Consider the following 24,345-nt stretch of genomic DNA (forward strand, 5'->3'; position numbering starts at 1 on the left):
AAGAGGGAGATTAGTGGGGAGGGACAAATGGACAAGGGAGTAGCGTTGGGAGCAATCCCTGCAGAAAGCAGGGGAACAGAAAGATGTGTTTGGTGGTGGGATCCCACTGGAGATGGCAGAAGTTTTGGAGAATTATGTGCTGGACATGGAGGCTGGTGGGATGGTAGGTGAGGTCAAGAGGAACCCTGTCCCTGGTAGAGTGGCGGAATGATGGAGTAAGAGCAGATGGGCTTGAAATGGAAGAAATGCAGTTGAGGGAAGCAATGATGGTGGAGGAAGGGAAGCCCCTTTCTTTGAAAAAGGAGGACAACTCCTTCATTCTGAAATGAAAAACCTCATCCCGACAGCAGATGCGGTGGAGGCAGAGGAATTGAGAGAAGGGGATGGCATTTTTACAAGTATTTTGCAAAATTTTTATTTTAATTCTACACAACATCAAGGGGCAAAGGGCCTGTTCCAGTGCTGCACTGGTCTATATTCTCTGTATTTCCCTGAATAAAAATTTAAATTCCAACGCTTACAAGTCACTTAGAAAGTTTGATTAATACTACACAAAAGTAATGTTAGTCTATAGTCAATGCATTTGCTGAAAATGTCAGTAGATGGTCTGTCTCCAGAGATGGAGAACAGGGAGCTCGAAAAAAGGGTGATAAGTGTCAGAGATGGAGCAAGTAAGTTTGAGGGCAGGGTGAAAGTTGGAGGAAAATTTGATGAAATTGCAGGAAATAGCGCCATTGCAGTTGTCAATGTAGCAGACAAAATGTTGGGTGTAATCAGCGAAGTCTTAGAAAATGGACTGTTCCAAATAGCCAACAAAAAGGCAGACATAGCTGAGGCCAGTGTGAATGCCCTTGGCCACACCTACTGACTCAGTTATCTTGACTATACCCCTTCTCATCCTGTCACTTGTTAAAATAAATACCACCCCCCCCCCCCACCTTAGTTCGTCCATCTCTGTCACATCTGTTCTCGAGATCAGGCTTTCCATTCTAGAACATCTGAAAAGTCATATATAAAGGGGAACAGGATTTCCCTTGCACTATCATCGAAGCTGCCCTCACACACATCTCCATTTTCCACACATCTGCCCTTACCCCATCCTCCCACTGCTGTAGCAGGGCTAGGGTTCCCATTGTCCTTACCCGCCACCTCATGAGCGCCCATACCCGCCACCTTATGAGCGTCCATACCCAGCACACCATTCTTCATAACTTCCACCATCTCTAACCAGATCTTACTATGAAACACCTTTATTTCCACCTCCTTCTTTCAGAGGGATCATTCTCCACATAACTCCATTGAACACTTGCCCCTCCCCACTGATTTTACACTTACCCCTCCAAGTGTATCAGGTACTATACCTGTCCCTACACCTCCTGCCTCACCACTAATCAGGGCTCCAAACAAACCTTCCAAACAACATTTCACCTGCAAATTGGTTGGAGTCATTTATTTTTCCTCCTCCTAATTGCAGTCCCGATAATGGGTCTCGTCCTGCAACTTTGACTCTTTATTCAGCTCTATAGATGCTGCCTGACTTGCTGAGTTCCTCCAGCATTTCATGTGTGTTGATCAACAAATCAAAAATGGCAGTTTTTGAATTATCAAGTTTATGTTAATTTACTGAAATTTTACTGAAACCAGTGAAGAGATGAATGTACTATTCTAGCAAATGGTCCGATAATTTATATTAAAGCCCAACTTTTGATTAAGATAACAGAAAGTGAAGATGTGCCATTTACAGCACATATCAAAACACCTCAAAGTTTTATCAGTCAAGGTGGCACTAGCAAACAATACATCTTCAAGCACTACCTTCCAGATAACCCAGAAAAACTTCACTTCTTCATCTTCTTTTTATTTTAAATGTATTTCTGGAACTGTTAGAGCCTGTGATTTACAGCTAGGAGATCGATTGAATGATTTCTCGCATTGCTGTATTCAAGAAAATTCCAGAAGGCGATCGGCCTTGAGCCAAAGAAGCTTAGTGGTGCAATCAACTTCATTTCTCATCCATTAAACTGTTGAAGTAGATTGAAACAGAGGTGAATGCAGAAGGCAAGCAAATGCTTAGTGCTGACTACCTGCCTCTTGCTTGCTGCTGTGAAGGATCTTACACTTGCTTGTATGACAGCCTATCACTTGCTGCTCCTAAGGGAAAGTCTCTGTGTTCAAGTGGTCGCTCACTGCCTCAATGCTATCAGAGGATGTTATCAAAGTTCTGTGATTTACGGTTTGGACTGTGGATTCTTTCAGTTATATTTTTTTAACCTATATTCTGCATTTTCACCTTTTCTTTCTTGTTGCCATTTGACAATAAGAAATAGGAGCAGGAGTAGACCATCTGGCCCATCAAGACTGCCATGCCATTCAATAAGATCATGGCTGATCTGGCCATGGACTTATCTCCACATACCTGCAATATCCCCATAACCCTTAATTCCCTTACTATGCAAATTTGGTGTGATTTGTTAGCTTTCATTTGTGCGGGTGTGGGGGTATTGGGGTCTAATGTTCTTGCCGTTTGCAGGATTTATTTTTCTGCGTGGGGGGGGGTTTGATGTCACTGCGCAATTTGTTTTTTGTCTATGTGGGGGTGTTGGTGTTTTTCTTTGAACTGACTTTCATGGTTTTCTTTGTTCTGTGGCTATCTGAGGAGACAAATCTCAGAGTTATAATTGCGTACATACTTTGATAATAAATGAACCTTTGAGCTTTTAAATTGACCACTGTGGAGGAGATTATTAGAGAGGTCACTAAAAACTTGCTCAGAGGAAAACTTTGAAATCTATCTTAAAGATACCCATTCAGAAAACTGGTCTCCTGCAATTTTGCTAAATAAGTCAAACCAGTTGTGCAATCATAGTAAATTAACACAGATATTAACAGCCACATACAACTGATAAACATATGTACTATACATTAGAAATAAGAATTTCCATACTAAAAACTGAACTTACCCAGAGTCTGGAGTACAATCCATCGTTGACAAATGTGCAAATGATGAAGTCAAACAGAGGTTACACAATGTGCCTGGTTAGAGAATTATAAAAGAAGCTGCATTAATACCTGAAAACTACGGTTCTGCACAATTGCAGGTTTGAATCAAATAAAGTCAGGTGCACAAGAACTAATTTTTAGGATCTTATTACAAGTTCTACAAGAGAATCCTTCTATATTATTACATATTTAAATTTGGACTGAATATCTCTCATTATTCACTACCTCTCACTCAGCAAAATTTTAAAAAGTATAATTTAAAAACAATAATACAAGTTTATGCTAGGTAGCTGTGGTAGTGTGTACCATGGGAAGTACGCCAGGGGAACATGGGAAAGTATTCAGGTCCATCTTCCAATGCTGTGGCATTGCAATACATATCTGGTGCATAGCTAGATACAGGAAAACCATTACATTCTCAGTTGCTGCAAGATCAACATCCTATCAAAGACAAAGTTTGAAATAAAGAACAACAATGCAAAATAATTACAAAACAATATTATTCTCCTTTTAAACAATTGTCAAGATAAAGTTTGTGATGTGATGTGCTGGAGCCACAGGTGGTGTACCTGCTGCTGTGCTTCAGGAAGAGCCAGTAGAGGTGTACACAAGGGTGGCAGCCATGGTGTAAAATATGTCCATAAAGTGTACACACTATAACCATACCTAAGTTTACCAGCTGCAGTGGACTCTAAGACCACATCCCAGTTTGCCACTTTGCACACTAATGTCACTTGAATGTGCCTGGGTTGATGTTCACCATAGCTACAGCTGATCGTACCTGCTCCAGTGCCTAATAGGGCAAATACTGGTTGCAACTACCACCATGGACTAATCCCAGTGTATGTAACACCACCATTCCATCATGTTATCCCTCTCAATCCCATTTTCCTGCCCTGATTAATCAAAAACTTATCAACTTCCACTTTAAACATACCCATGACTTGGCCTCCACAGTTGTCTGTGGCAATGATTTCCACAGATTCACCACCCTCTAGCTAAAGAAATTCCTCACCTCTGTTCTAAAAAGATGTCCCTCTATAACGAGGCTGTGTCCTCTGGTCCGAAATGCACCCACTATAGAAAACATCCTCTCAACATCCACTCTATCTCGGCCTTTTCAATATTTCATAGATTTCAATGAGATTCCTCTTCACCCTCCAATTCTTTCAAACTCCAGCAAGTACAGGCCCAGAGCCATTCAAACACTCCTCATACATTAACCCTTTCATCCCCAGAATCATTCTCATGACTTCTTCCAGGCCCTCTCCAAAGGTAACACATCTTTTCTTAGATGAAGGGGCCAAAACTGCTTAATACTCCAAATGTAGTCAGACCAATGCCTTAGAAGGCACTATTTTTATATTCCGGTCCTCTTGAAATGAATGCTAACATTCTACTTGCCTTCCTGTCCACCAACATATTCTGCAAGTTAAACTTTACGGAATCCTGCATGAAGACTCTCAAGTCTCTTTCCACCTTTAATTTTCTCCACAGTTAAAAATAATCTACACCTTTATTCCTTCCATCAAAGTGTATGACAATACACTTCACTATACTATATTGCATCTGCCATACTTCTTTGCCATTCTCCATTTCTCCAAGTCCTTCTGCAGACTCCCTGCTTCCTCAACTCTACCTGCCCCTCCATCCATCAATTCAATCATCCAAATCATTGACATATTGTTGTGGTATATTCTGGAGTTTGGGTATATAGCAAAGCATTAACTTCAGCAACAAATAAGAATTGCAGAGTAAACGTAGCCCCGGACAATAGTTTCCTGGAGCAGTGAACACCGTTAATTGAAAACCAGACAATGCTGATTATATTCATTTTGGATGTCTGGAGTGTGATGACAAAAATGGAGGTATGAAAAGTAGTCCAATCACAGACAAGAGAAAATCTGCAGATGCTGGAAATCCAAGCAACACACACAAACTGCTGGAGGAACTCAGCAGGCCAGGCAGCATCTATGGAAAAGTGTACAATCAGTGTTTCCGGTTCTGATAAAGGGTGTGTTGGTTTGTATAAAAGGTATATGGAATTCAAAGGAGGCATTGTAGATACATTGTAACTATAGAATTGTCCTGCCTCTACCTTTGATCTTTAGCATATAAAATATCATGTTCTATTGGGTCAAACAGGCCTCTTTATCAAAAAGTATCTTATTTCATTGAATGAACACTTCTGTATTCACTAGCTTCAGTGTCTCTCTAGTAATTTTGATCATATTACAACACATGTGAAATGAAGTGCCCCTAACACAAAGCCTGGGGGACACCACTAGTCACAGGCAACCAACCAGAAAAGGCCCCCTTTATTCCTACTCTTTGCCTCTTGCCAGTCAGCCAATCTTCTATCCATATTATTATCATTCCTGTAATACCATGGTTCTCATCTTGTTAAGCATCCTCATACGTGGCACCTTGCCAATGGCCTTCAGAAACCCTTAACCAGGTATACCTACCACACTACATCAATCCCAGAGGTGGGTACGCCCGCAGCAAAGTGCAACCCACCCACTGGTGTCTACAAACTGCTGTGCACTCTACACTACACTGCTGTGTACACACACCACACACCACATTCCCAGGTATACACACCGTAATGTCAAAGTTGAATTTATTGTCATATGCAAGAGTACCAGTATTCATACATGAAATAAAAAACTTACTTGCAGCAGCACAGACACAACGTATCAGAAAAGAAGCATTCGCATAAAAACAAATTATGCACAACTTTTACGAGAAAGATCACAATTAGAACAATACAGTCCATTGTAGTGCAAGGTGATCAAAGTGGTCAGAGGGCTGCTAAACAGTAATGACGCAAACTTTTCCTTCGTTACATCGACGACTGCATTGGCGCTGCCTCCTGCACGCATGCTGAGCTTGCTGACTTCATTAACTTTGCCTCCAACATACACCCTGCCCTCAAATTTACGTAGTCCATTTCCAACACCTCCCTCCCCTTTCTTGATCTTTCTGTCTCCATCTCTAGAGATGGCTTATCTACTGATACCTACTATAAGCCTACAGACTCTCACAGCTACCTGGACTAATCCTCTTCCCACCCTGTATCCTGCAAAGATGCCATCCCCTTCTCGCAATTCCTCCATCTCCGCCATATCTGCTCTCAGGATGAGGCTTTCCATTCCAGGACAAAGGAGATGCCTTCTTTTTTAAAGAAAGGGGCTTCCCTTTCTCCATCATCAACTCTGCTCTCAAACGCATCTCTCCCATTTCCCGCACATCTGCTCCCACCCCATCCGCCCGCCACCCCACTTGGGATAGGGTTCCCCTTGCCCTCACTTGTCACCCCACCAGCCTCTGGGTCCAACATATAATTCTCTGTAACTTCGGCCACCTCCAACGGGATCCCACTACCAAGCACATCTTTCCTTCCCCATCTTTCTGCGTTCCACAGGGATCGCTCCCTACGCAACTCCCTTGTCCATTCGTTTCCCCCAACCATCCCTTCCCACTGATCTCCCTCCTGGCACATCCTTGTAAGTAGAACAAGTGCTACACCTGCCCTTACACTTCCTCCCTCATCACCATTTAGTGCCCCAGACAGTCCTTCCAGGTGAGGCGACACTTCACCTGTGAGTCGGCTGGTGTGGTATACTGCATCCAGTGCTTCTGCTGCGGCCTTTTATATATTAATGAGACCGGATGCAGACTGGGAGACCGTTTCGCTGAACACCTACGCTCTGTCCGCCAAAGCAGGATCTCCCAGTGGCCACACATTTTAATTCCACATCCCATTCCCATTCTGATATGTCTATCCAAGGCCTCCTCTACTGGCAAGATGAAGCCACACTCAGGTTGGAGGAACAACTACTTATATTCCATCTGGGTAGCCTCCAACCTGATGGCATGAACATTGATTTTTCTAACTTCCGTTAATGCCCCTCCTTCCCTCCTTACCCCATCCCTTATTATTTCCCCCCTTTTCTTCTCTCTCTGCCCCTCTCACAATCACTCTCTGCCTGATCTCCATCTCGCTCTGGTGCTCCCCCTCCCCCTTTCTTTCTTCCTAGGCCTCCCGTCCCATGCTCCTTTCCCTTCTCCAGCTCTGTATCCCTTTTGCCAATCACCTTTCCAGCTCTTAGCTTCACCACTCTCCCTCCTGTCTTCTCCTGTCATTTTGGATTTCTCCCTCCCCCTCCTACTTTCAAATCTCTTACTATCTTTTCTTTCAGTTAGTCCTGACGAAGGGTCTTGGCCTGAAACATCAACTGTACTTCTTCCTATAGATGCTGTCTGGCCTGCTGCGTTCCACCAGCATTTTGCGTGTGTTGCTTAAATAGTAATGATTATGGTTTTGTTGGCTGGCTCAAGAACCGAATGATTGAAGGAAGTAGCTGGTGTGGGATTTTTGGCTTCTGCACCTCCTGCCCAATGGTGAGGATCACTGATGATGGATGGTACCTTCTTTATGCTGTGCCTCTGGTATAATGGGCAGACACTTGCTTGTGACCTATCAGGCAGCCTTGCACATTCCGGTGCATTTGAATTGCTTATCAGCTCTTGATGCAACCAGTCAGGATACCTTCAACAGCACACCCATGGAGATTTCAGTAATAAGCCAAACTTCTTCAACCTCCGAAGAAATTAAAGGTGCAGGTGCACTTTCTTTATGATTGCAAGTACATGGATGGCCATCTGATATGCGAATATCCGGGAATTTAAAGCTGCTGTTTCTTTCCACTGTTGATTCCCCAATGTAAACTTGTGCATGCTCACCCTTCTTTCTTCTCCTTCCTGAAGTCAACAATCAGTTCTTTAGGTTGCTGCTGTAGCACCACTCAACCCTATTCCCATCTCGCTCCGGTAAGCTGACTCTACTCCACTTGTGATTCATCCAACAACTGCCCCATCACTGGCAAATTTGAAGACAATATTGTATTTTGTGCAAAGCCAGTCACTGTGTACAGAAAGGACACAGCTTTGAGGTGCTACTGAGCTGATGACAGCAAAGGTACGATGTTATTGCCAACCCTCATGGACTGAGGGCTGCCAATGTGGAAATCAAGTATCCAGTTGCAGATGGAAGTACAGAGACCACGGTCTTGGATGGGATGAATGTATTATACAACAAGCTGTAGATGATGAACAGGAGCCTGACGTATGAGTTTGTGTTCTTTAGATGCCCTAAAGCAGAATAAAGAGCCATAGAAATTTCATCTGCTCCATTCCTGTTGTGGCACTAGGCAAAATGCAGAGGATGCAGATCACCGTGTTCTCCTTGGACACTGATATAATAAATGCCTTTTTGAAGCAGTGAGGAAACTCAGACCACAGAAGCAAGACACTGAATACTTGCATTAATACTCCAGGCAGGTACACCATCTGGACCAGATGCATTTCATGAATTCACCCTCTTGAAAAGCACTTGGACATCAGCCTCAGGGCCTGAAATTATATGGTCATCTGGAAATTTTTAAAGTTCAAAGTAAATTTATTATTAGAATACATAAGTATATACTGTGATATATATATACAGTTGCAAAAAAAGTTTGTGAACCCTTTGCAATTATCTGATTTTCTGCATTAATTACTCATATATCTTATCTTCATCTAAATCACCATAATAGACGAACACAATCTGCTTAAACTAATATCACACAAACAATCGTACTTTACATGTCTTAACCAAATGTATAGTTTAATCATACACATTCCAGACTGGAAAAAGTCTGTGCACCTTTGTATTTAATCACCTCCACCAAAGTTTGCCATAGCTGCTGATCAGATTTGTACAAAGGTGAGGAAGAATTTTAGACCATTACTCCAAACTGTTTCAGTTCAATACTTCTGGGCTACTTTGCATGAACAGGTTTAAGGTCTACACACTGACTTAGCCATTCCAAAACACAATTTTTTTTTCTTTTTAAGCCACTCTGTTGTTAATTTACTCATGTTTCAGATCATTATGATTCAGGTCAGACTACTACCGTGACATTCTCTTGCAAAATATTTTGACACAATTTTGAATTCATTAAGTGATTAAAGCTGTCCTGGGTCTGAGGCAGAAAACAGCCGCAAACCATGATGCTCCTTCCACCATGCTTCACAGTTGAGGTGAAGTTTTGGTGTTGTTGTGTAATGCCCTTTATCCTCCAAACATAGTGGTGTGCATTTCTGCCAAAAAGTTCAACTTTTGTCTCATCTGTCTCACAGAACATTGTCCCAGAAGCACTGTGGAACATCCAGGTGGTCTTTTGCAAACGACAGACATGCAGCAAAGTTTTTATGAACACCACTCTTGTTCAGTGTTCTTCTTACAGTGGGCACATGAACAGAGACTTCAGCAAGTTCCAGTGATTTCTGCAGGACTTTTGCTGTAACCCTTGGGTTATTTTTCACTTCCTTCAGCATTACACATTGTGCTCTTGGTATGATCTTTGCAGGACACCCACTCCTAGGGAGAGTAACAACAGTACTGAATTTCCTCCATTTGGAGACAATTTCCCCTACTGTGGACTGATGAACACTCAGGTCTTTAGAATGATTTTGTAGACTTTTCCAGCTTCATGCATCTCTACAATTCTTCTGAGGTCACCTGAAAGTTGTTTTGATCGAAGCATGCTACACATAAACAGATCTTTCTTGAGAAGTGCAGGCTCTGTCAGTGACCTGACTTTGTCTTTGTTTTTAATATATAGGGCACGGCACCTCTACAACCCACACCTCCAATCTCATCTCATTCATGGAAGACCTGAATCCAAATAACTTTTGTAGAAGGCATAACTTCACATACTTTATTGAGACTATACTCAGTATTGACAAGTAGGACAATTGTTTGTGTATTATTAGTTTAGACAGATTGTGTTTCTCTGTTATTGGGACTTGGAAGGAGATCAGAACACATTTTACAAAAAGGGTACATATATTCATTTTCCTGTGAGCATTCACAGTAAATACAAATAATTAATGAAAAATCACACAAACAACCAATGTGCAAAAGACAACAGATTGTGTAAATACAAAAAGGAAAAGAATAATAATAAATAATAAATATTTAAGAACATAAGTTGTAGAGTCCTTGAAAGTGAGTCCATTGGTTGTGGAATAAGTTCAGTGTTGGGATGAATAAAGTTATCAATTCTGGTTGAAGGGTAATAACTGTTCCTGAACCTGGTGGCATGGCACCTAAAGCTCCTGTACCTTCCTCCTAATGGCAGCAATGAAAAGAGATCATGATCTGGGTGGTGAGTATCCTTGATAATGGATGTTGCCCTCCTGCAACAGCGTTCCTTGTAGAAGTGATCAGTGGTCTACATGGAATGCCATCCACAAGACCATAAGACATAGGAGGAGAATTAGGCCATTCAGCCCATCAAGCCTTCTCAGCAATTTCATCATGGCTGATCCTGGATCCTACTCAACCCCATACAGCTGCCTTCTCTCCAGATCCTTTGATGTTCTGACCAATCAGGAAATGATCAATTTACGCCTTAAATATACCCATGGACTTGGCCCCTACCGCAGTCTGTGGCAAAGCATTTCACAGATTTACTATTCTTTGGCTAAAAAAATTCCTCCTTCCCTCTGTTCTAAAGGGTTGCCCCTCAATTTTGAGGCTGTCTCATCTAGTTCTGGATAGCCCACCATAGGAAACATCCTCTCCACATCCACCTTATTTAGTCCTTTCAAAATTTAGTAGGAACGTTGCAGAAAGGGGGCTCTGTGGGTGTGTCACGGCTCTCCCTATCAGACCTTGCATGACAGGGATTGAGTTCATTTGCAAGTGATGGGCTACTGCCACTTATACCATCCAATCTCACCTTGTAGGAAGTGATATTGTGCATGCCCTGCCACAACTGTCAAGCATCCATGTACAATTTAGTTGGAATGGCCTCTGTGCTCTCAATGGCTTTCCTGGGGCTGTAATGGGACTTCTTACATGAATGGGGTCGCCCCAAATCTTACAGATTACGAATGCCTCGTTCATTCAAGGCATCTGGGTGGGGCAAACTCAGGAAGATTTTGTGGCTACGCACACATCCTATGTCCTTAAGCTGGTGATGACCATTCATTTAGGTCCACTGACAAACCTTGAACCCGGTCAGTCTAAGTAACCCTCCACCTCTGCCATCCCTGTAGTTCTCTTTACTGGTGCCGTGCTCTTTAGACTCTGTGCATACACAGGGCAAGTCGTTGAATTTACCAGACTGGCAGTGACGGATGGATTGGTAGGCATCCCTGATTGTGAGTTAACAGCAATCAAAGTGTTGAGAGGTGATTTGCTGATAGTAGTTAGGGAGAAACTTCTTCAACCTAGTCTGATAGAAATCTCATACCGCAATGCAACCGGTGTCAGAGTACACTCCACCCTTACTGCTTATTCCCTAGTTGTTCAAGTGCCAGCTTGATATACACTCACACAGATTACAAACACACAAAGCACAAACACACTATAAACACAGCATGGCACATACCTTCACACCACAGACACAGCCCAGTGTACACACAAATATACACAGTCAGGTATATGCACACACTACGCACACATATGCCCACAGCCCGGTGAATACACTACATACTGTGGCATACAAAGGTTTCAGCACCCCAATCAAAATTTCTGCTACTGTGAATAGCTAAGCAAGTAAAAGATGACTTGATTTCCAAAAGGCATAAAGTTAAAGATGACACATTTCTTTAATACTTTAAGCAATACTACTTTTTTAAAATTTCCATCTTTTACAGTTTCAAAATAACAGAAGAGGAAAAGGGCCAGAAGTAAAAGTTTGGGTACTCTGCATGGTCAGTACTTAGTATCATCTCCTTTGGCAAGTACCACAGCTTGTAAACACTTTCTGTAGGCAGCTAAGAGTCTTTCAATTCTTGTTTGGGGGATTTTCACCCATTCTTCCTTGCAAAAGGCTTCCAGTTCTGTGAGATTCTTGGGCCATCTTGCATGCACTGCTCTTTTGAGGTCTATCCACAGATTTTTGATGATGTTTAGGTTGGGGGACTGTGAGGGTCATGGCAAAACCTTCAGCTTGCGCCTCCTGAGGTAGTCCATGGTGGATTTTGAGGTGTGTTTAGGCTCATTGTCCTGTTGCAGAAGACATCCTCTTTTCATCTTCATTTTTTTTTTACAGACGGTGTGATGCTTGCTTCCAGAATTTGCTGGAATTTAATTGAATTCATTGTTCCCTCTACCAGTGAAATGTTCCCTGTGCCACTGGCTGCAACACAAGCCCAAAGTATGTTCGATCCACCCCCGTGCTTAACAGTTGGAGAAGTGTTCTTTCCAAGAAATTCTGCACCTTTTTTTCTCCGAACATACCTTTGCTCACTGTGGCCAAAAAGTTCTATTTTAACTTCATCAGTCCACAGGACTTGTTTCCAAAATGCATCAGGCTTGTTTAGATGTTCCTTTGCAAACTTCTGATGCTGAATTTTGTGATGAGGACACAGGAAATGTTTTCTTCGGATGACTCTTCCACGAAGGTCATATTTGTGTAGGTGTCGCTGCACAGTAGAACAGTGCACCACCACTCCAGAGTCTGCTAAATATTCCTGAAGGTCTTTTGCAGTCAAACAGGGGTGTTGATTTACCTTTCTAGCAATCCTATGAGCAGTTCTCTCGGAAAATTTTCTTGGTCTTCCAAACTTCAACTTCACCTCCACTGTTCCTGTTAACTGCCATTTCTTAATTACATTACGAGCTGAGGAAACGGCTACCTGAAAACACTTTGCTATTTTCTTATAGCCTTCTCCTGCTTTGTGGGCATCATTTATTTTAATTTTTAGAGTGTTAAGCAGCTGCTTAGAGGAGCCTATGGCTGCTGATTGTTGGGACAAGGTTTGAGGAGTCAGTGTATTTATAAAGGTTTGACATTTGCATCACCTGGCCTTTCCCAACAATGACTGTAGACAAGCCATAACCCTAACAAGCTAATTAAGGTCTGAGATCTTGGTAAAAGTTATCCGAGAGCTCAAATCTCTTGAAATGTCCAAACTTTTGTGTGGTGCTCCTTTCCATTTTTTCACTCTAAAATTGTAGAAAACAAAAATAATACACTAATCTTGCTAAAAATGTTGAAAAGAATGTTTTATCTTTAATTTTATGACTTTTGGAGATCAGTTCATCTTCTACTCACCTAACTATTCACAGTAACAGAAAGTTTGACCGGGTGCCCAAACTTCTGCATGCCACTCTACATGCACACTACATACACACAATATAAACACATAACTTACACACTACGCACACACAGATTATGCACAAGCACACACACACACACAGCCAGGTGTATACAAACTACACACACTCACTACAAACAGATACACACACAAGCACACACTATATACAGAAAGCCCAGTATACACACAAACACACTACGCATACACACACTGCTCATGCAGCCTGATGTACATATATGCTACACACACTACACAAATTCATGTGCATGTGTGCATACACACAGAACTCAGTGTACATAAACTCACTACACACAGAGCCAAGTCTATATACAGAGAAACTACACACAAACACACATAACACACTCTACACTGACACACATTATACACACTCACATGACAAACACTCTACACACGTGTATACACACACACCTTACACACTAAACACACTATATATACACACACATTACACACAGAACCAGGTGTGTACATACACACTACAGACACTATACACGCACAGTACACACAGCCCTGTGCACACAGAACATACACATTACACAGGCACTGCACTCATAATAAACACACTCACTCACACAGCCCGTTGTACGAATAAACACAGACTAAGACAGTCCTGTGCACACACGTACATCAAACTAGCTACACAGATACACACGCTACACACAGAGCCAAACACAATACACATACTACACACACCTCTACGCAGCCCAGTGTACACACACACAAACACCTCTACACTGCCCAATGTACACACACACGACACACAACCCAGTATATACACACAACACGCTATCAGCAGCCCGGTGTACGTACACACACAGCCCGGTGTACACACGCAGACCACCACACAGCCCAGCCACGGATGTACCTGTTGCTGCGCTGTTTGATCACGGCGCTCCCACGTGCTCAGCTCGCCTTGCCTACCCGTCCGGAGGCCGCTCTCCCTCTGCCGTGATCCCACTCCAGTCCGCAGAGCTCTTCCCGTCCACATTCAACCGTAAACCCACACACTTCCCCGCTTCTACTGCCGGGTTACAGGGAGGCAAGAGGAAGAGGTCACCAGGCATCGGCACCCGGCAGGCGGCTCGGTAGCGCCCCTGCCGGCCGGAGTCGCCGCGTCCAGCCCTTGCCCTGGATGCTGAGCACCGTGTCGTCCGGAGAATGTCCCTGGATTAAAATTCAGCGGTGCAGCGGTATATAACATTTAAATCCTGTTATAATCCGCGCAAAATGCGGAAAACACCGGAGCTTCCGGCAGAATTTGGTGTGAGGGAATCAATTCTGGATCAAGTTAGGTTCAACAAAAGTTTCCAAATGGAAAGCAAGGATTGGGGTTGGGATAAATTAGGGGGAATTTCTCCATAACTTTTATAATTCTCTACCCCAGACTGCTATGGAAGCTCAGTCACTAAACTAATTGAGAACAAATGGATCGATTTCTGGATACAAGGATTAAGTAGAAAAATGGCTCTAAGGTAAAACATATTTAATTGATAACAGGTGGAGCAGGCTCAGATAGGGAAATCCTCTTATTTCTTAAATTCTTGAGAATAGGGAGAGGATTATACAGCACACACACAGGCTTTTCAGTTCTTCAAGTTTATATGAATATCCAGCAGCCAATTGCACAAATCCTACACTATTCCCATTTGATTCTTCATACATTTCCATCAATCTCTCCTACATTCTACCACCCATCTACATACCACAGGGAATCTACTGTGCCATACAACCAAACCACATATCTTTGGGATTTTTGTAGGAAACCAGAGTACCCAAAGGAAATCCAGGCGACTTCATGGATACGTCTGCACTAACAGCTCTAGAGGTTACCATCAAACCTGGGTTGCGGCACCACTATGACTGCTGCTGTATTCTGACAACTACAACTTCCAGCAAGGCTGACACCCAGTTTGCATTTGCTTTCAACACCGTGGAGGAGCAGAGCTCCAAATGTACAGCACATTGAAAGAAGTGTAAGTGAATGGCTGCTTCATTTGGAAGGGCAGTTTGGGCTACAGAGTGGCAGGAAGGGACAGCGTGTTGCATCTCTTGCAGTTGCATGGAAAACTGCTGTAAAAAAAGTGAATGGCTGGTGGAGATGAAGGAGCAGCCACAAAGAAAGTGCTGGAAAGGGAGAGGAAGGTACATCTGGTGGTGGAATCTTATTCAATTACAGTAATTTCAAAGGATTATTCATTAAGTATGGAGGCTGGTGGTATGTGAAGACCTTGAGAATTTTGCCCCGCCATTAGAGAAACCAAATGTCGAGTATGTGATCACTTTACAGGGCACCTGTAGTCAATCAACAGAGGAAACTAGATGCCCTCCACTTCAATTCATCACCCCACATCCATTCAGACTTTATTTATATATTTTAACAATATAGCATGGAGCTGGCCCCTCAAGCCACCCCAACAAACCCAATTAACCCTATCCTAATCACGGAACAATTTGCAATGACCAATTACTTTTGGAGGAACCTGTCTTCAGTCTGTTGCACTATCATAGCAAGGTCAATGCACGCCTGAGCAACAGCACCTCATCTGCCATGCGATTTCAATCCTCCATGCTTTGATAACCCACGTTCACTTTCTTTATCGGAAATGGCTATTTCAGCTCTAAATCATACATCTATAATATTGGATCAGTTCTTTTTACCCTTTCCAATTGCATGCCCTGATTTTTTTTTTATCTCCAACACATTACTTCTTGTAACCCTCCAAATTGCCCTTTATCAACCCATCCCAGTAGAAACCCTGGTCTCAGCCAGATCGGGATGTTTTCTTTTGTCTTGTTAATTTCTCTTTCCAATTTATCTGCAGCTTAGAAATTACTTCTGATGGTGGGGGGGGGGGGGGGGGTGGCGTCTATGAATTTCAACTGACATTAACTCTGTTTCTCTCTCTATAAATGTTGTCTGACCATGGTGAGTGGTTCCAGCATTTTCTTTGTTTCATATTTTCAGGAACTGCAATGTATTTCATTTTGTGGCCTGAAAAGGGTTGTATACAATAGAATATCATTCTGCTTTCAGCTATTACTTTAAAAATATCACATTTTTCGGTTCTGATCCCAGAGATTTTGAACAGTTGATTTTTTCTTTGCAAATTGTTTCATTTTTCAGTATTTTTCACTATCTACTTAAGAAGGTACACAGGATGCTAGCTTTCACTAATCTGGATGTTGAACACAACTTTCCAAGACATTGGTAAGATCTCACACTGTATATAATGCCAGAGAAGGTGGAGAGGATATTCGCCATGATGTTGACTGTGATGGACTGTTTCATTTATGAGAAGAGACTAGAGAGGCTCGGTCTGTTTTCTCCGGAATGAAGCAGATTAGGAGGAGACAGGATTGAGATATATAAAATTATGAGGGAAAGACTGCAGAAAATATTTTCCCATATCAGAGGTAGATAAAGCTAGAAATCATAGATTTAGACAAAGGGTAAGAGATCCAGAAGGGATCTGAGAGACACCTTTTCCACCCACAGAGTGGTGATGACATCAAATACACTTCCTGAAAGAACTGCTGGAGCAGAACCACAACAACATTTAACAAGTATCTAGGTGACCAGTTGGATCCCCTAAGCATAGACAGCTATGATGCCATGTGCTGGAAAATGGTATGTTCCCATTGATTGGTGTGAACTTTAAGGGTCAAATGGCCTGTTTCCATGCTGTATGACTCTGACTGATCACGCCAAACTACAGATGGTAGAATTTTGAAATTCCCTTTTACAAACTACTATTGATTCTAGCCTGCTGTAAAACTGATATTATTTTCTCCACTAGAAAATAGTGGAGAAAGTACTCAAAGGGTATTGGGAAATTCAGCTTTCTGAACTTAAGTCTCCAATTTGCCATTATGTCATTGAATGTTGGAACCACTGAAGGGGGTCACATTCCTGTTGTGTATTAACTATTTTAATAGTACGAGTAATGTTGTAAATCAGAATCAAAAGGAAGGGACATCCATTTCAACAAACATGGCTGAATTGAAGAGATTGATGGAGCATTGTCAGTTCACTGATAGACATAATGGTGCACTCAAAAACTGCTCCTAACTGAAGCACTACTCACATTTAAAAGAGCAGTTGAAATAGCTGTATCAATGGAACCAGCAGACAGAGATGCAATTGAGTTGCAGTCAGGAATGAAAGTGAGTACAGTCAGCCCTCCTTATCCGCGAGTTCCACATCCTCAAATTCAACCAACCGCGAATCGAGAAAACCCGGAAGTGCTCTTCCAGTACTTGTTCAAGCATGTACAGACTTTTTTTCTTGTCATTATTCCCTAAACAATGCAGTATAACTACTATTTTGCATAGTATTTACATTGTATTAGGTATTATAAGTAATCTAGAGATAATTTAAAGTATACGGGAGGATGAGCGTGGGTTATCGTGGATCAGGATTGAAAAAAATCAGAAGTTCTCTTACTAAGTAAGTTGGAACAGGTACATCCAGTATTATTTAGCGTCAGTTAGTCAAACGTTTGTCTTAGTATATAGTATACATTTTACTTTTCTATGCATACAAAACACTTAAGAACGTATGTTTCAGCACCGGACTCGATCCAGTGACAGACCGCCTCCGAGCGCGCTCTCTATCAGTGCCGGGTTGATGTGGAGGATCAAAAACTCAAAACCCCAAAACCCAATAATTAAACCACTGTGTTGCTTAGTAATAATTGTAGTTTTCAATGGGGCAGGGCCTTTCTCACTTTATCCTTTAAAATTGTTCCGATCGTTGATCGACTGTAGCCTAACGCTTTTCCAATGACCGATGGCATTTCGCCTCTTTCCGATCGCTTTATTATTTCCACTTTATTTTCAATCGTGATTGTGATTATTTTTGTGAACAGAAACACTGCAGATTCAAAGCTCCGCCGCCGGGTCCTAACGTCCACCACACTGAGACAGGTTAAATAAGGTCTGAGGTTCAGCTGGGTCCTAAGATCCACCGCATTGAGGCACGTTGAATAAGGGACTTGAGAATCCGCGTTTTTTGGTATCCACGAGGGGTCCCGGAACCAATCCCTCGCGGATAAAGAGGGCCGACTGTATAAACAAAATTGCAGTGCCTAGACAAAAACCAACCCAGCTGAATAAACTGTTTTAATGTTCTGGCAGGGGCTCGCATACATGGCACCAATGCAGATGTAGAGGCAATACTTGCAGAAAATGCAACAAAGTCGGACACATATAAATAGCACTTCAAGCAATCAAAAATAAAAGGACTGCACAGTGGAGAGAAAAAAATTAAAAGGCAATTGACAGTTTTGGAAAGAACACTAATCTGCACACTGTTGGTGAAAAATCTGATAATGCGAGTTATGCAGGACTAGCTAGCCTTGAGATTTACAATGTGAAAAATAACAATTGCCACACAATAGCCAAGCCAACCAATGGCAAATTAAGTAAAATGGAATTGGACACTAGCTCGGCTGTTTCAGTCATTTCACAAAATGAGTTTGAATGACATTTCAAAAATAACAAACTGAAGCCTACAGATATTCAGCCAAGATCTTATACTGGAGAAAAGATAACTCCTGTGGGAATGACATTCGTAAATGTGAAATACAACAACCAGCAAGCCACATTGGGCTTGAATGTGGTAAAAATAACAGGGACAGCATTCTGGGAAAGTGAATGGCTGAGACAACTACAATTTGATTAGAGATCCATCCACCATTCACATGCCACATCCCCTGCGACAGCAATTAAGCAAATTAAGAAATGTACTGGATGATGCCACATCTGCTTTCATGCCAATCACCATGAACCGTTTGCCCACTGGACAAAAAGTGTTGGTGCCAACCTCTGTGCTTCTGGTTGGAAAGCAAATTGGGCCAAGGACCTCAGAGGGATCATGAAAGCAGTGGCTTGACTGCAACAGTTTTTGTAGGCAACATATCTGACGAAACTTCTGATAGATCAATCAGGCAATTACTTGCAAAATGTAGCTTGGTTTTAAGTTGAAAGAGGGTTCAAAGACCTTGAGAAAAGTTGCAAGAATTTGGCTTCTGTGAGCATAAAGAACCAAAATCTACTCTGCATGCTTTAAAGTTATTGCATGAACTTCAACTTAAATACAAAAAGCTGCAGGTAAAAGTAGATGAAAAAAAAACAAAGCCCAGTTGCATGAATCAAAGGTTAAAAAGAAAAGAGTCAATGGAGATATGAAAATATTTGGAACCTGTATACCAAACTGATATAGTAAACTTAGATTAAATGATGTTGAAATTGGTAAGTTATCTGAAACAAATTTTTTGGGAGTGGTAATAAATAATAAATTAAGCTGGAAACCATATATAAATTATGTCAAAGCAAAAATGTCAGAATCTATTGCAATACAAAGCACAAGATTTCTTAAATTGGGAATCTTTGTATACATTATACTGTTCAGTTATAGTCCCATACATGACTTACTGTGTAGATGTGTGGGGAAATACAGGCAAAGCAAATACAAACTCAATTTTTCTACTCCAAATGAAACCCATACAAATTGTAAATAAGGCAAGTTATTATGCATCAACCAATCCACTACTTATTCTTCGAACAAATTAGGTCTCTATTCATTGGAGCGTAGAAGGTTGAGGGGGGATTTGGTCGATGTATTTAAAATTTTGAGAGGGATAGATAGAGTTGACGTGAATAGGTTGTTTCCATTGAGAGTAGGGGAGATTCAAACAAGAGGACATGATTTGAGAGTTAGGGGGCAGAAGTTTAAGGGAAACACGAGGGGGTATTTCTTTACTCAGAGTGATAGCTGTGTGGAATGAGCTTTCTGTAGAAGTAGTAGAGGCCAGTTCAGTTGTGTCATTTAAGGTAAAATTGGATAGGTATATGGACAGGAAAGGAGTGGAGGGTTATGGGCTGAGTGCGGGTAGGTGGGAATAGGTGAGATTAAGAGTTCGGCACGGACTAGGAGGGCTGAGATGGCCTGTTTCCGTGCTGTGATTGTTATATGGTTATATGGCTATTCAACTAAACACTTTAAAATTTAGAGATTTCATAGATTTTAAAATAATACAAATTATGTATAAAGTAAAAACTGAACAGTTAACGCAAAGTATCCAAAAGGTTGTTTAAAATTAGAGAAAGTTGACATGATTTGAAAGCAACATGTATATTTCAAATACAAAGGATAAGAACAAATGTAAAAAAATCATTGTATTTCAATCAGAGGGGTGAATCTATGAAACAGTTGTAGTGAGAATTTAAAAACACGCACCACACTTAACAAGTTTATAAAAACATTGAAAAATAATTTAATGAACAAATATAAAATGCATGATTTTATGTTGAAAGATTATGAAATTTTTGTTTTGATGTGATGATTGACACCAAATATGTTTTTGCATAAGTAAGAGGGGTAGGCATAATAAGCTGTAGCTTCAGCCTACACCCTTCTGGCCTGTTTTAAAGATTATTATTATTTAATTTTGTCTTATGAAATCATTGTTGCAGATGATGTTTTTTGTTATGTTTGTACTCACTGAAATAAAACTTCATTCATTCAGAAAAAACAGTGCATTTGTCAGATGATGTTGTGAATGAGGAAACCAAGAAGAGAGATTAAAGATATTTTTTAAAGTCTCTCCTGAGCCTTTAGGCTCATCAGGCTGGTGCTTATGCTGGTTTCTGTAGCCTGAAGCAACTGAGAGTACAAGACTCCTCTTTAGATAGGACGCTCGTCTATCGCACGGTTAACCCCCAGCAATTTGTTGGTACCCATTTTCAGCTGGGTGGACTGGAGCACTGTGTAGTTAAGTGCCTTGCTCAAGGACACAACATGCTGCCTCGGCTGGGGCTTGAACTCACAACCTTCAGATCACTAGTTCAACGCCTTTACCACTTGGCCACGCGCCACACAGAAGAGAGATCACGTCATAACATGAGCAATAGAAGGATTAGGAAGAGAATACTCTAGTGAACTAAATGTACCTTCCCAAGCCAAAGATACACATCTCAGAAAGTAGAAAAAGAAAGAGGAAGATGGCATAAGTGCTATGGAAATGGAAGAGGAAAAACAAGACCGAATTTCTTGAGAAATTAGCAAATTCAGAGATACTCCCAAGAAACTAGAAGAAGGAAAAGGGTGAGAAAAAGAAAGACAAGAAATTAAAAAGGAGAGAGAGATAGAAAGAAAGAGCATAAGTGAGAAAGAGACAGACTTCAAAGAGAGAAGGAACATGCAAAATAGAAAAAGTAGCATTGCGAGTGTGAGTGGGATGGGGGCTGTGAGTGAGACCGTGATGGGGATTGTGAGAAAACCAAAAATAAGGAAGGGGAATGCGACCAAGAAAGGGATCGAGAGCGGGAGAAAGAGAGTGAAGCGAGCCGGGGACTGAGACAGAAGATAGGATCGAAGTAAGTCCAGAGGAAAAGCCGAGAAAAGGAGAAGAAAGGTTTCCAGCGCTGTCATAACCACTTACTGCAGTCTCAGAGTCAACTCCTACAACCACCATGGAGGAGGGCCCAAAAGCTGAGATTGTTTTCACAGCCACGAGTCTCACCAGCCAAGCAGCATGACCTCCCTTGTCAGGGAAGATGCGATCCCACAAGAGTAAGGAATCCTGCAGTGTAATGACATCTTTAGACCTGAATAGGACAATTTAAAATTTACTCTGCTTCTATATAATGCATTCTATATTGAGTTGTAGTTTATAGCTAAGCAGGAAGGAGTGTTGTGGTATTTAATATTTCAGTCGTATTTGTGTAATATTGTAAATATATTGTTTGATTAACCATTCTTTATTTAAATAATTTATTACCGATTGTATGTCAAAGTAACATAAATGGCATGTCATTACGCTGCCAAATGATATGTGCACACCTAGTGAAAAACAAAGGTAGACATGTTTTATGGACTCTCCGTGTTTTCTTTTCAATTAGTTTATATACTTTCGAGTTACAACACATAACAGTTCATTTTATTTGGTTATTATCATTCATTATCAAACTAATTTCACATTTTGTGTAAGATCCCAAAAAAGTCAGGATTGGACATATAAGAAACTTGGAGTCAGATCGAAGAGCTCCACAATAAAAGTACAGCATGTTAGTGTCTCACAGAATTTGTCTTTGTAGTTTCCTGGAATTTCAGCAGATGGCATCTGATGATTAGCTCTAAAATCTATAAGATAGAAAATCACACTGCTGCTACTCTCATTTGTTTGAAGTATCTTAGATAGAATGTGCGACTGAATATTTGAAGCTTTTTCCTGTCTGCATCCTTACTGTGTGATTGTAGTCAGAGGTATGCAATAGGGTGCAGCTCCCAGTTTCAGTTGCCACCTTTGTTCAGTCAATAGGGAAGATAATTCTGGTTATGTGTAGTGCTGGAATCAATGTCTATCTAGGATCATCGCCTGTTTTTTCATATATCCATTACAGTGTTTCTTTTTCAGACCCAGACTCTGACCCAGTCAAATGTCACTCAGCACAGAGATGTTAATGTGTCTTTCATCTTGTGAAGTCCACAAATTAAAAATAATGCTTAACTGCACCTCTGACTTATTACTTTTAAACATCATATATTGAAGAATATTTTATTTCAAAACATCCAGTGCCATTTCCAGGAAAATGTATTTGGAATATTTGTCTTTGATCTTTGAGTATTCATCTTCACCTCACTGTAGGAGGGTGTTGAGCTGTGTTCCCTCTAAGGTGTGTGTATATGCGCGCACACCTCTTTTGCTACTAGTGCACAAAGGAAATTAAACTGCGCACAAAAGGTTGTCACCCTCTACCTTGTTTGCATATTAAGTATATTTCATTATCATACACCATCACATTTCCTTTTCTGGTTTCTGATGTGGACAGTGTTTGCAACATGGAGTTTGTGATGACTTGTCTGCAGATTTTAGAACTGGCTTATTTATACTGTTTTTATTGAAGAAGTTATTGATGCACTATGTCGAATTCCAAAGAAGCAAAGGGTGTGAAGCACAAAAGAGCTGCTAGTAAAGCAGAATGGTTTAATGAAACAGTAGTAACTGCTACACGAGGTCAAGAACGTGCAGCTATGAGAAATATTTAGGTAGAATATTGAAACTGGTATTACCTGTATGTATTGTAGCTATGCAAAACTTGCTGGAGAATTTGATATTATTACACAGTCATATAGCATATGAGAAAAAAAACTCACTGATGTGTATTATTTTATTTATTTTGAACAATGAGCAACAAACTGGGCTTGGCAGTTTATTAGCCTTAGAATAGCTTCGGGTTTATCCACTTACATATTCAGTGCACATGTTGTTGACGCTGGACAAAAAAAGTTGTGCAGCACAAAATTTTTGCACACTCTGGTCATTACAAATTAGAGGAGGCATTGATGTTGAGATTTTTCTGAGGGTGCCTGGTTTAGAGGGCATGTGCTATCATGAGAGGCTAGATATCCTTGGGTTGTTTAGTTTGGAGTGCCGGAGGCTGAGAGGAGATGTGACAGAGGTTCACAAGATTATGAGAGGCATAGATAGAGTGGATAGAGAGTATCTGTTTCCCAGGGTGAAATGTTTAATATCAGAGGGCATGCATTGATGGTGAGAGGGGCTAGGTTCACGGGGAAATTGAGGGTTAAGTTTTTTACTCAGAGAGTGGTAGAAGTCTGGAATGTGTTGCCCAGTACAGTGTTAGTGGCAAATATGTTAGAGCTTTTAGAGACATTTGGATAGGCACATGAATATAAGGAAGATAGAGGGAAATGGACATGGTGTAGATAGGAGGAATTAGTATTTGGAAGTTTATGACGTTGGTTTGGCACAATGTTGTGGGCCAACAAGCCTGTTCCTGTGCTGTACTGTTCTATGTTATATGTTCCACGTATAGATTTTACAGATGATTTAATTAAGTAAATCATATTTAAATGCTGAATATGTGTCATAGTTATTCCAAAATATTATTGAACAATGGAACAAATTTAAAACAAATTGCAGTGAATTCAGGTTAATTGAGTCTTCGCTTCATCAGGGCCGCCACTTAATTGGGACAACTCTTAATAAACAAAAACCAATCGAGAACATTTCCGGGATTCCCTTAGTTTATTTGGGACTCCATGCTGCATAATTGGGGCAGGAAACTTGTTGGACAGGTTCTAACGATCATCAGTCATGCACACTTGCATGGCCGTTAGATGCTACACTGTGCTTAGAG

General features: G+C 41.2%; 1 protein-coding gene across 4 annotated transcripts in view; it reads right to left on the reverse strand.

Moving 5' to 3' along the window:
- LOC132396865 (SWI/SNF-related matrix-associated actin-dependent regulator of chromatin subfamily E member 1-related-like) overlaps positions 1 to 14,200 on the reverse strand; it is a 48,481-nt gene extending 34,281 nt beyond the window's left edge. For 3 of the 4 annotated variants that reach the window (XR_009513154.1, XM_059974875.1, XM_059974873.1), the window contains exons 1-2: positions 14,045 to 14,200; positions 2,961 to 3,033 (exon numbers count right to left, since the gene is read on the reverse strand). Coding sequence is in view for 3 of the 4 variants with exons in the window: in XM_059974875.1 (XP_059830858.1) it covers positions 2,961 to 2,983 (23 nt within the window). In the remaining variant the exon portion in view is untranslated. Of the gene's footprint in view, positions 1 to 2,960; positions 3,034 to 8,329; positions 8,437 to 14,044 lie in introns of all 4 variants that reach the window. The other variant, XM_059974874.1, reaches the window with a different exon arrangement.
- Positions 14,201 to 24,345: the final 10,145 nt, after the last annotated feature.

Source organism: Hypanus sabinus, chromosome 7, assembly GCF_030144855.1.
Source record: "Hypanus sabinus isolate sHypSab1 chromosome 7, sHypSab1.hap1, whole genome shotgun sequence".
NCBI lineage: Eukaryota > Metazoa > Chordata > Chondrichthyes > Myliobatiformes > Dasyatidae > Hypanus > Hypanus sabinus.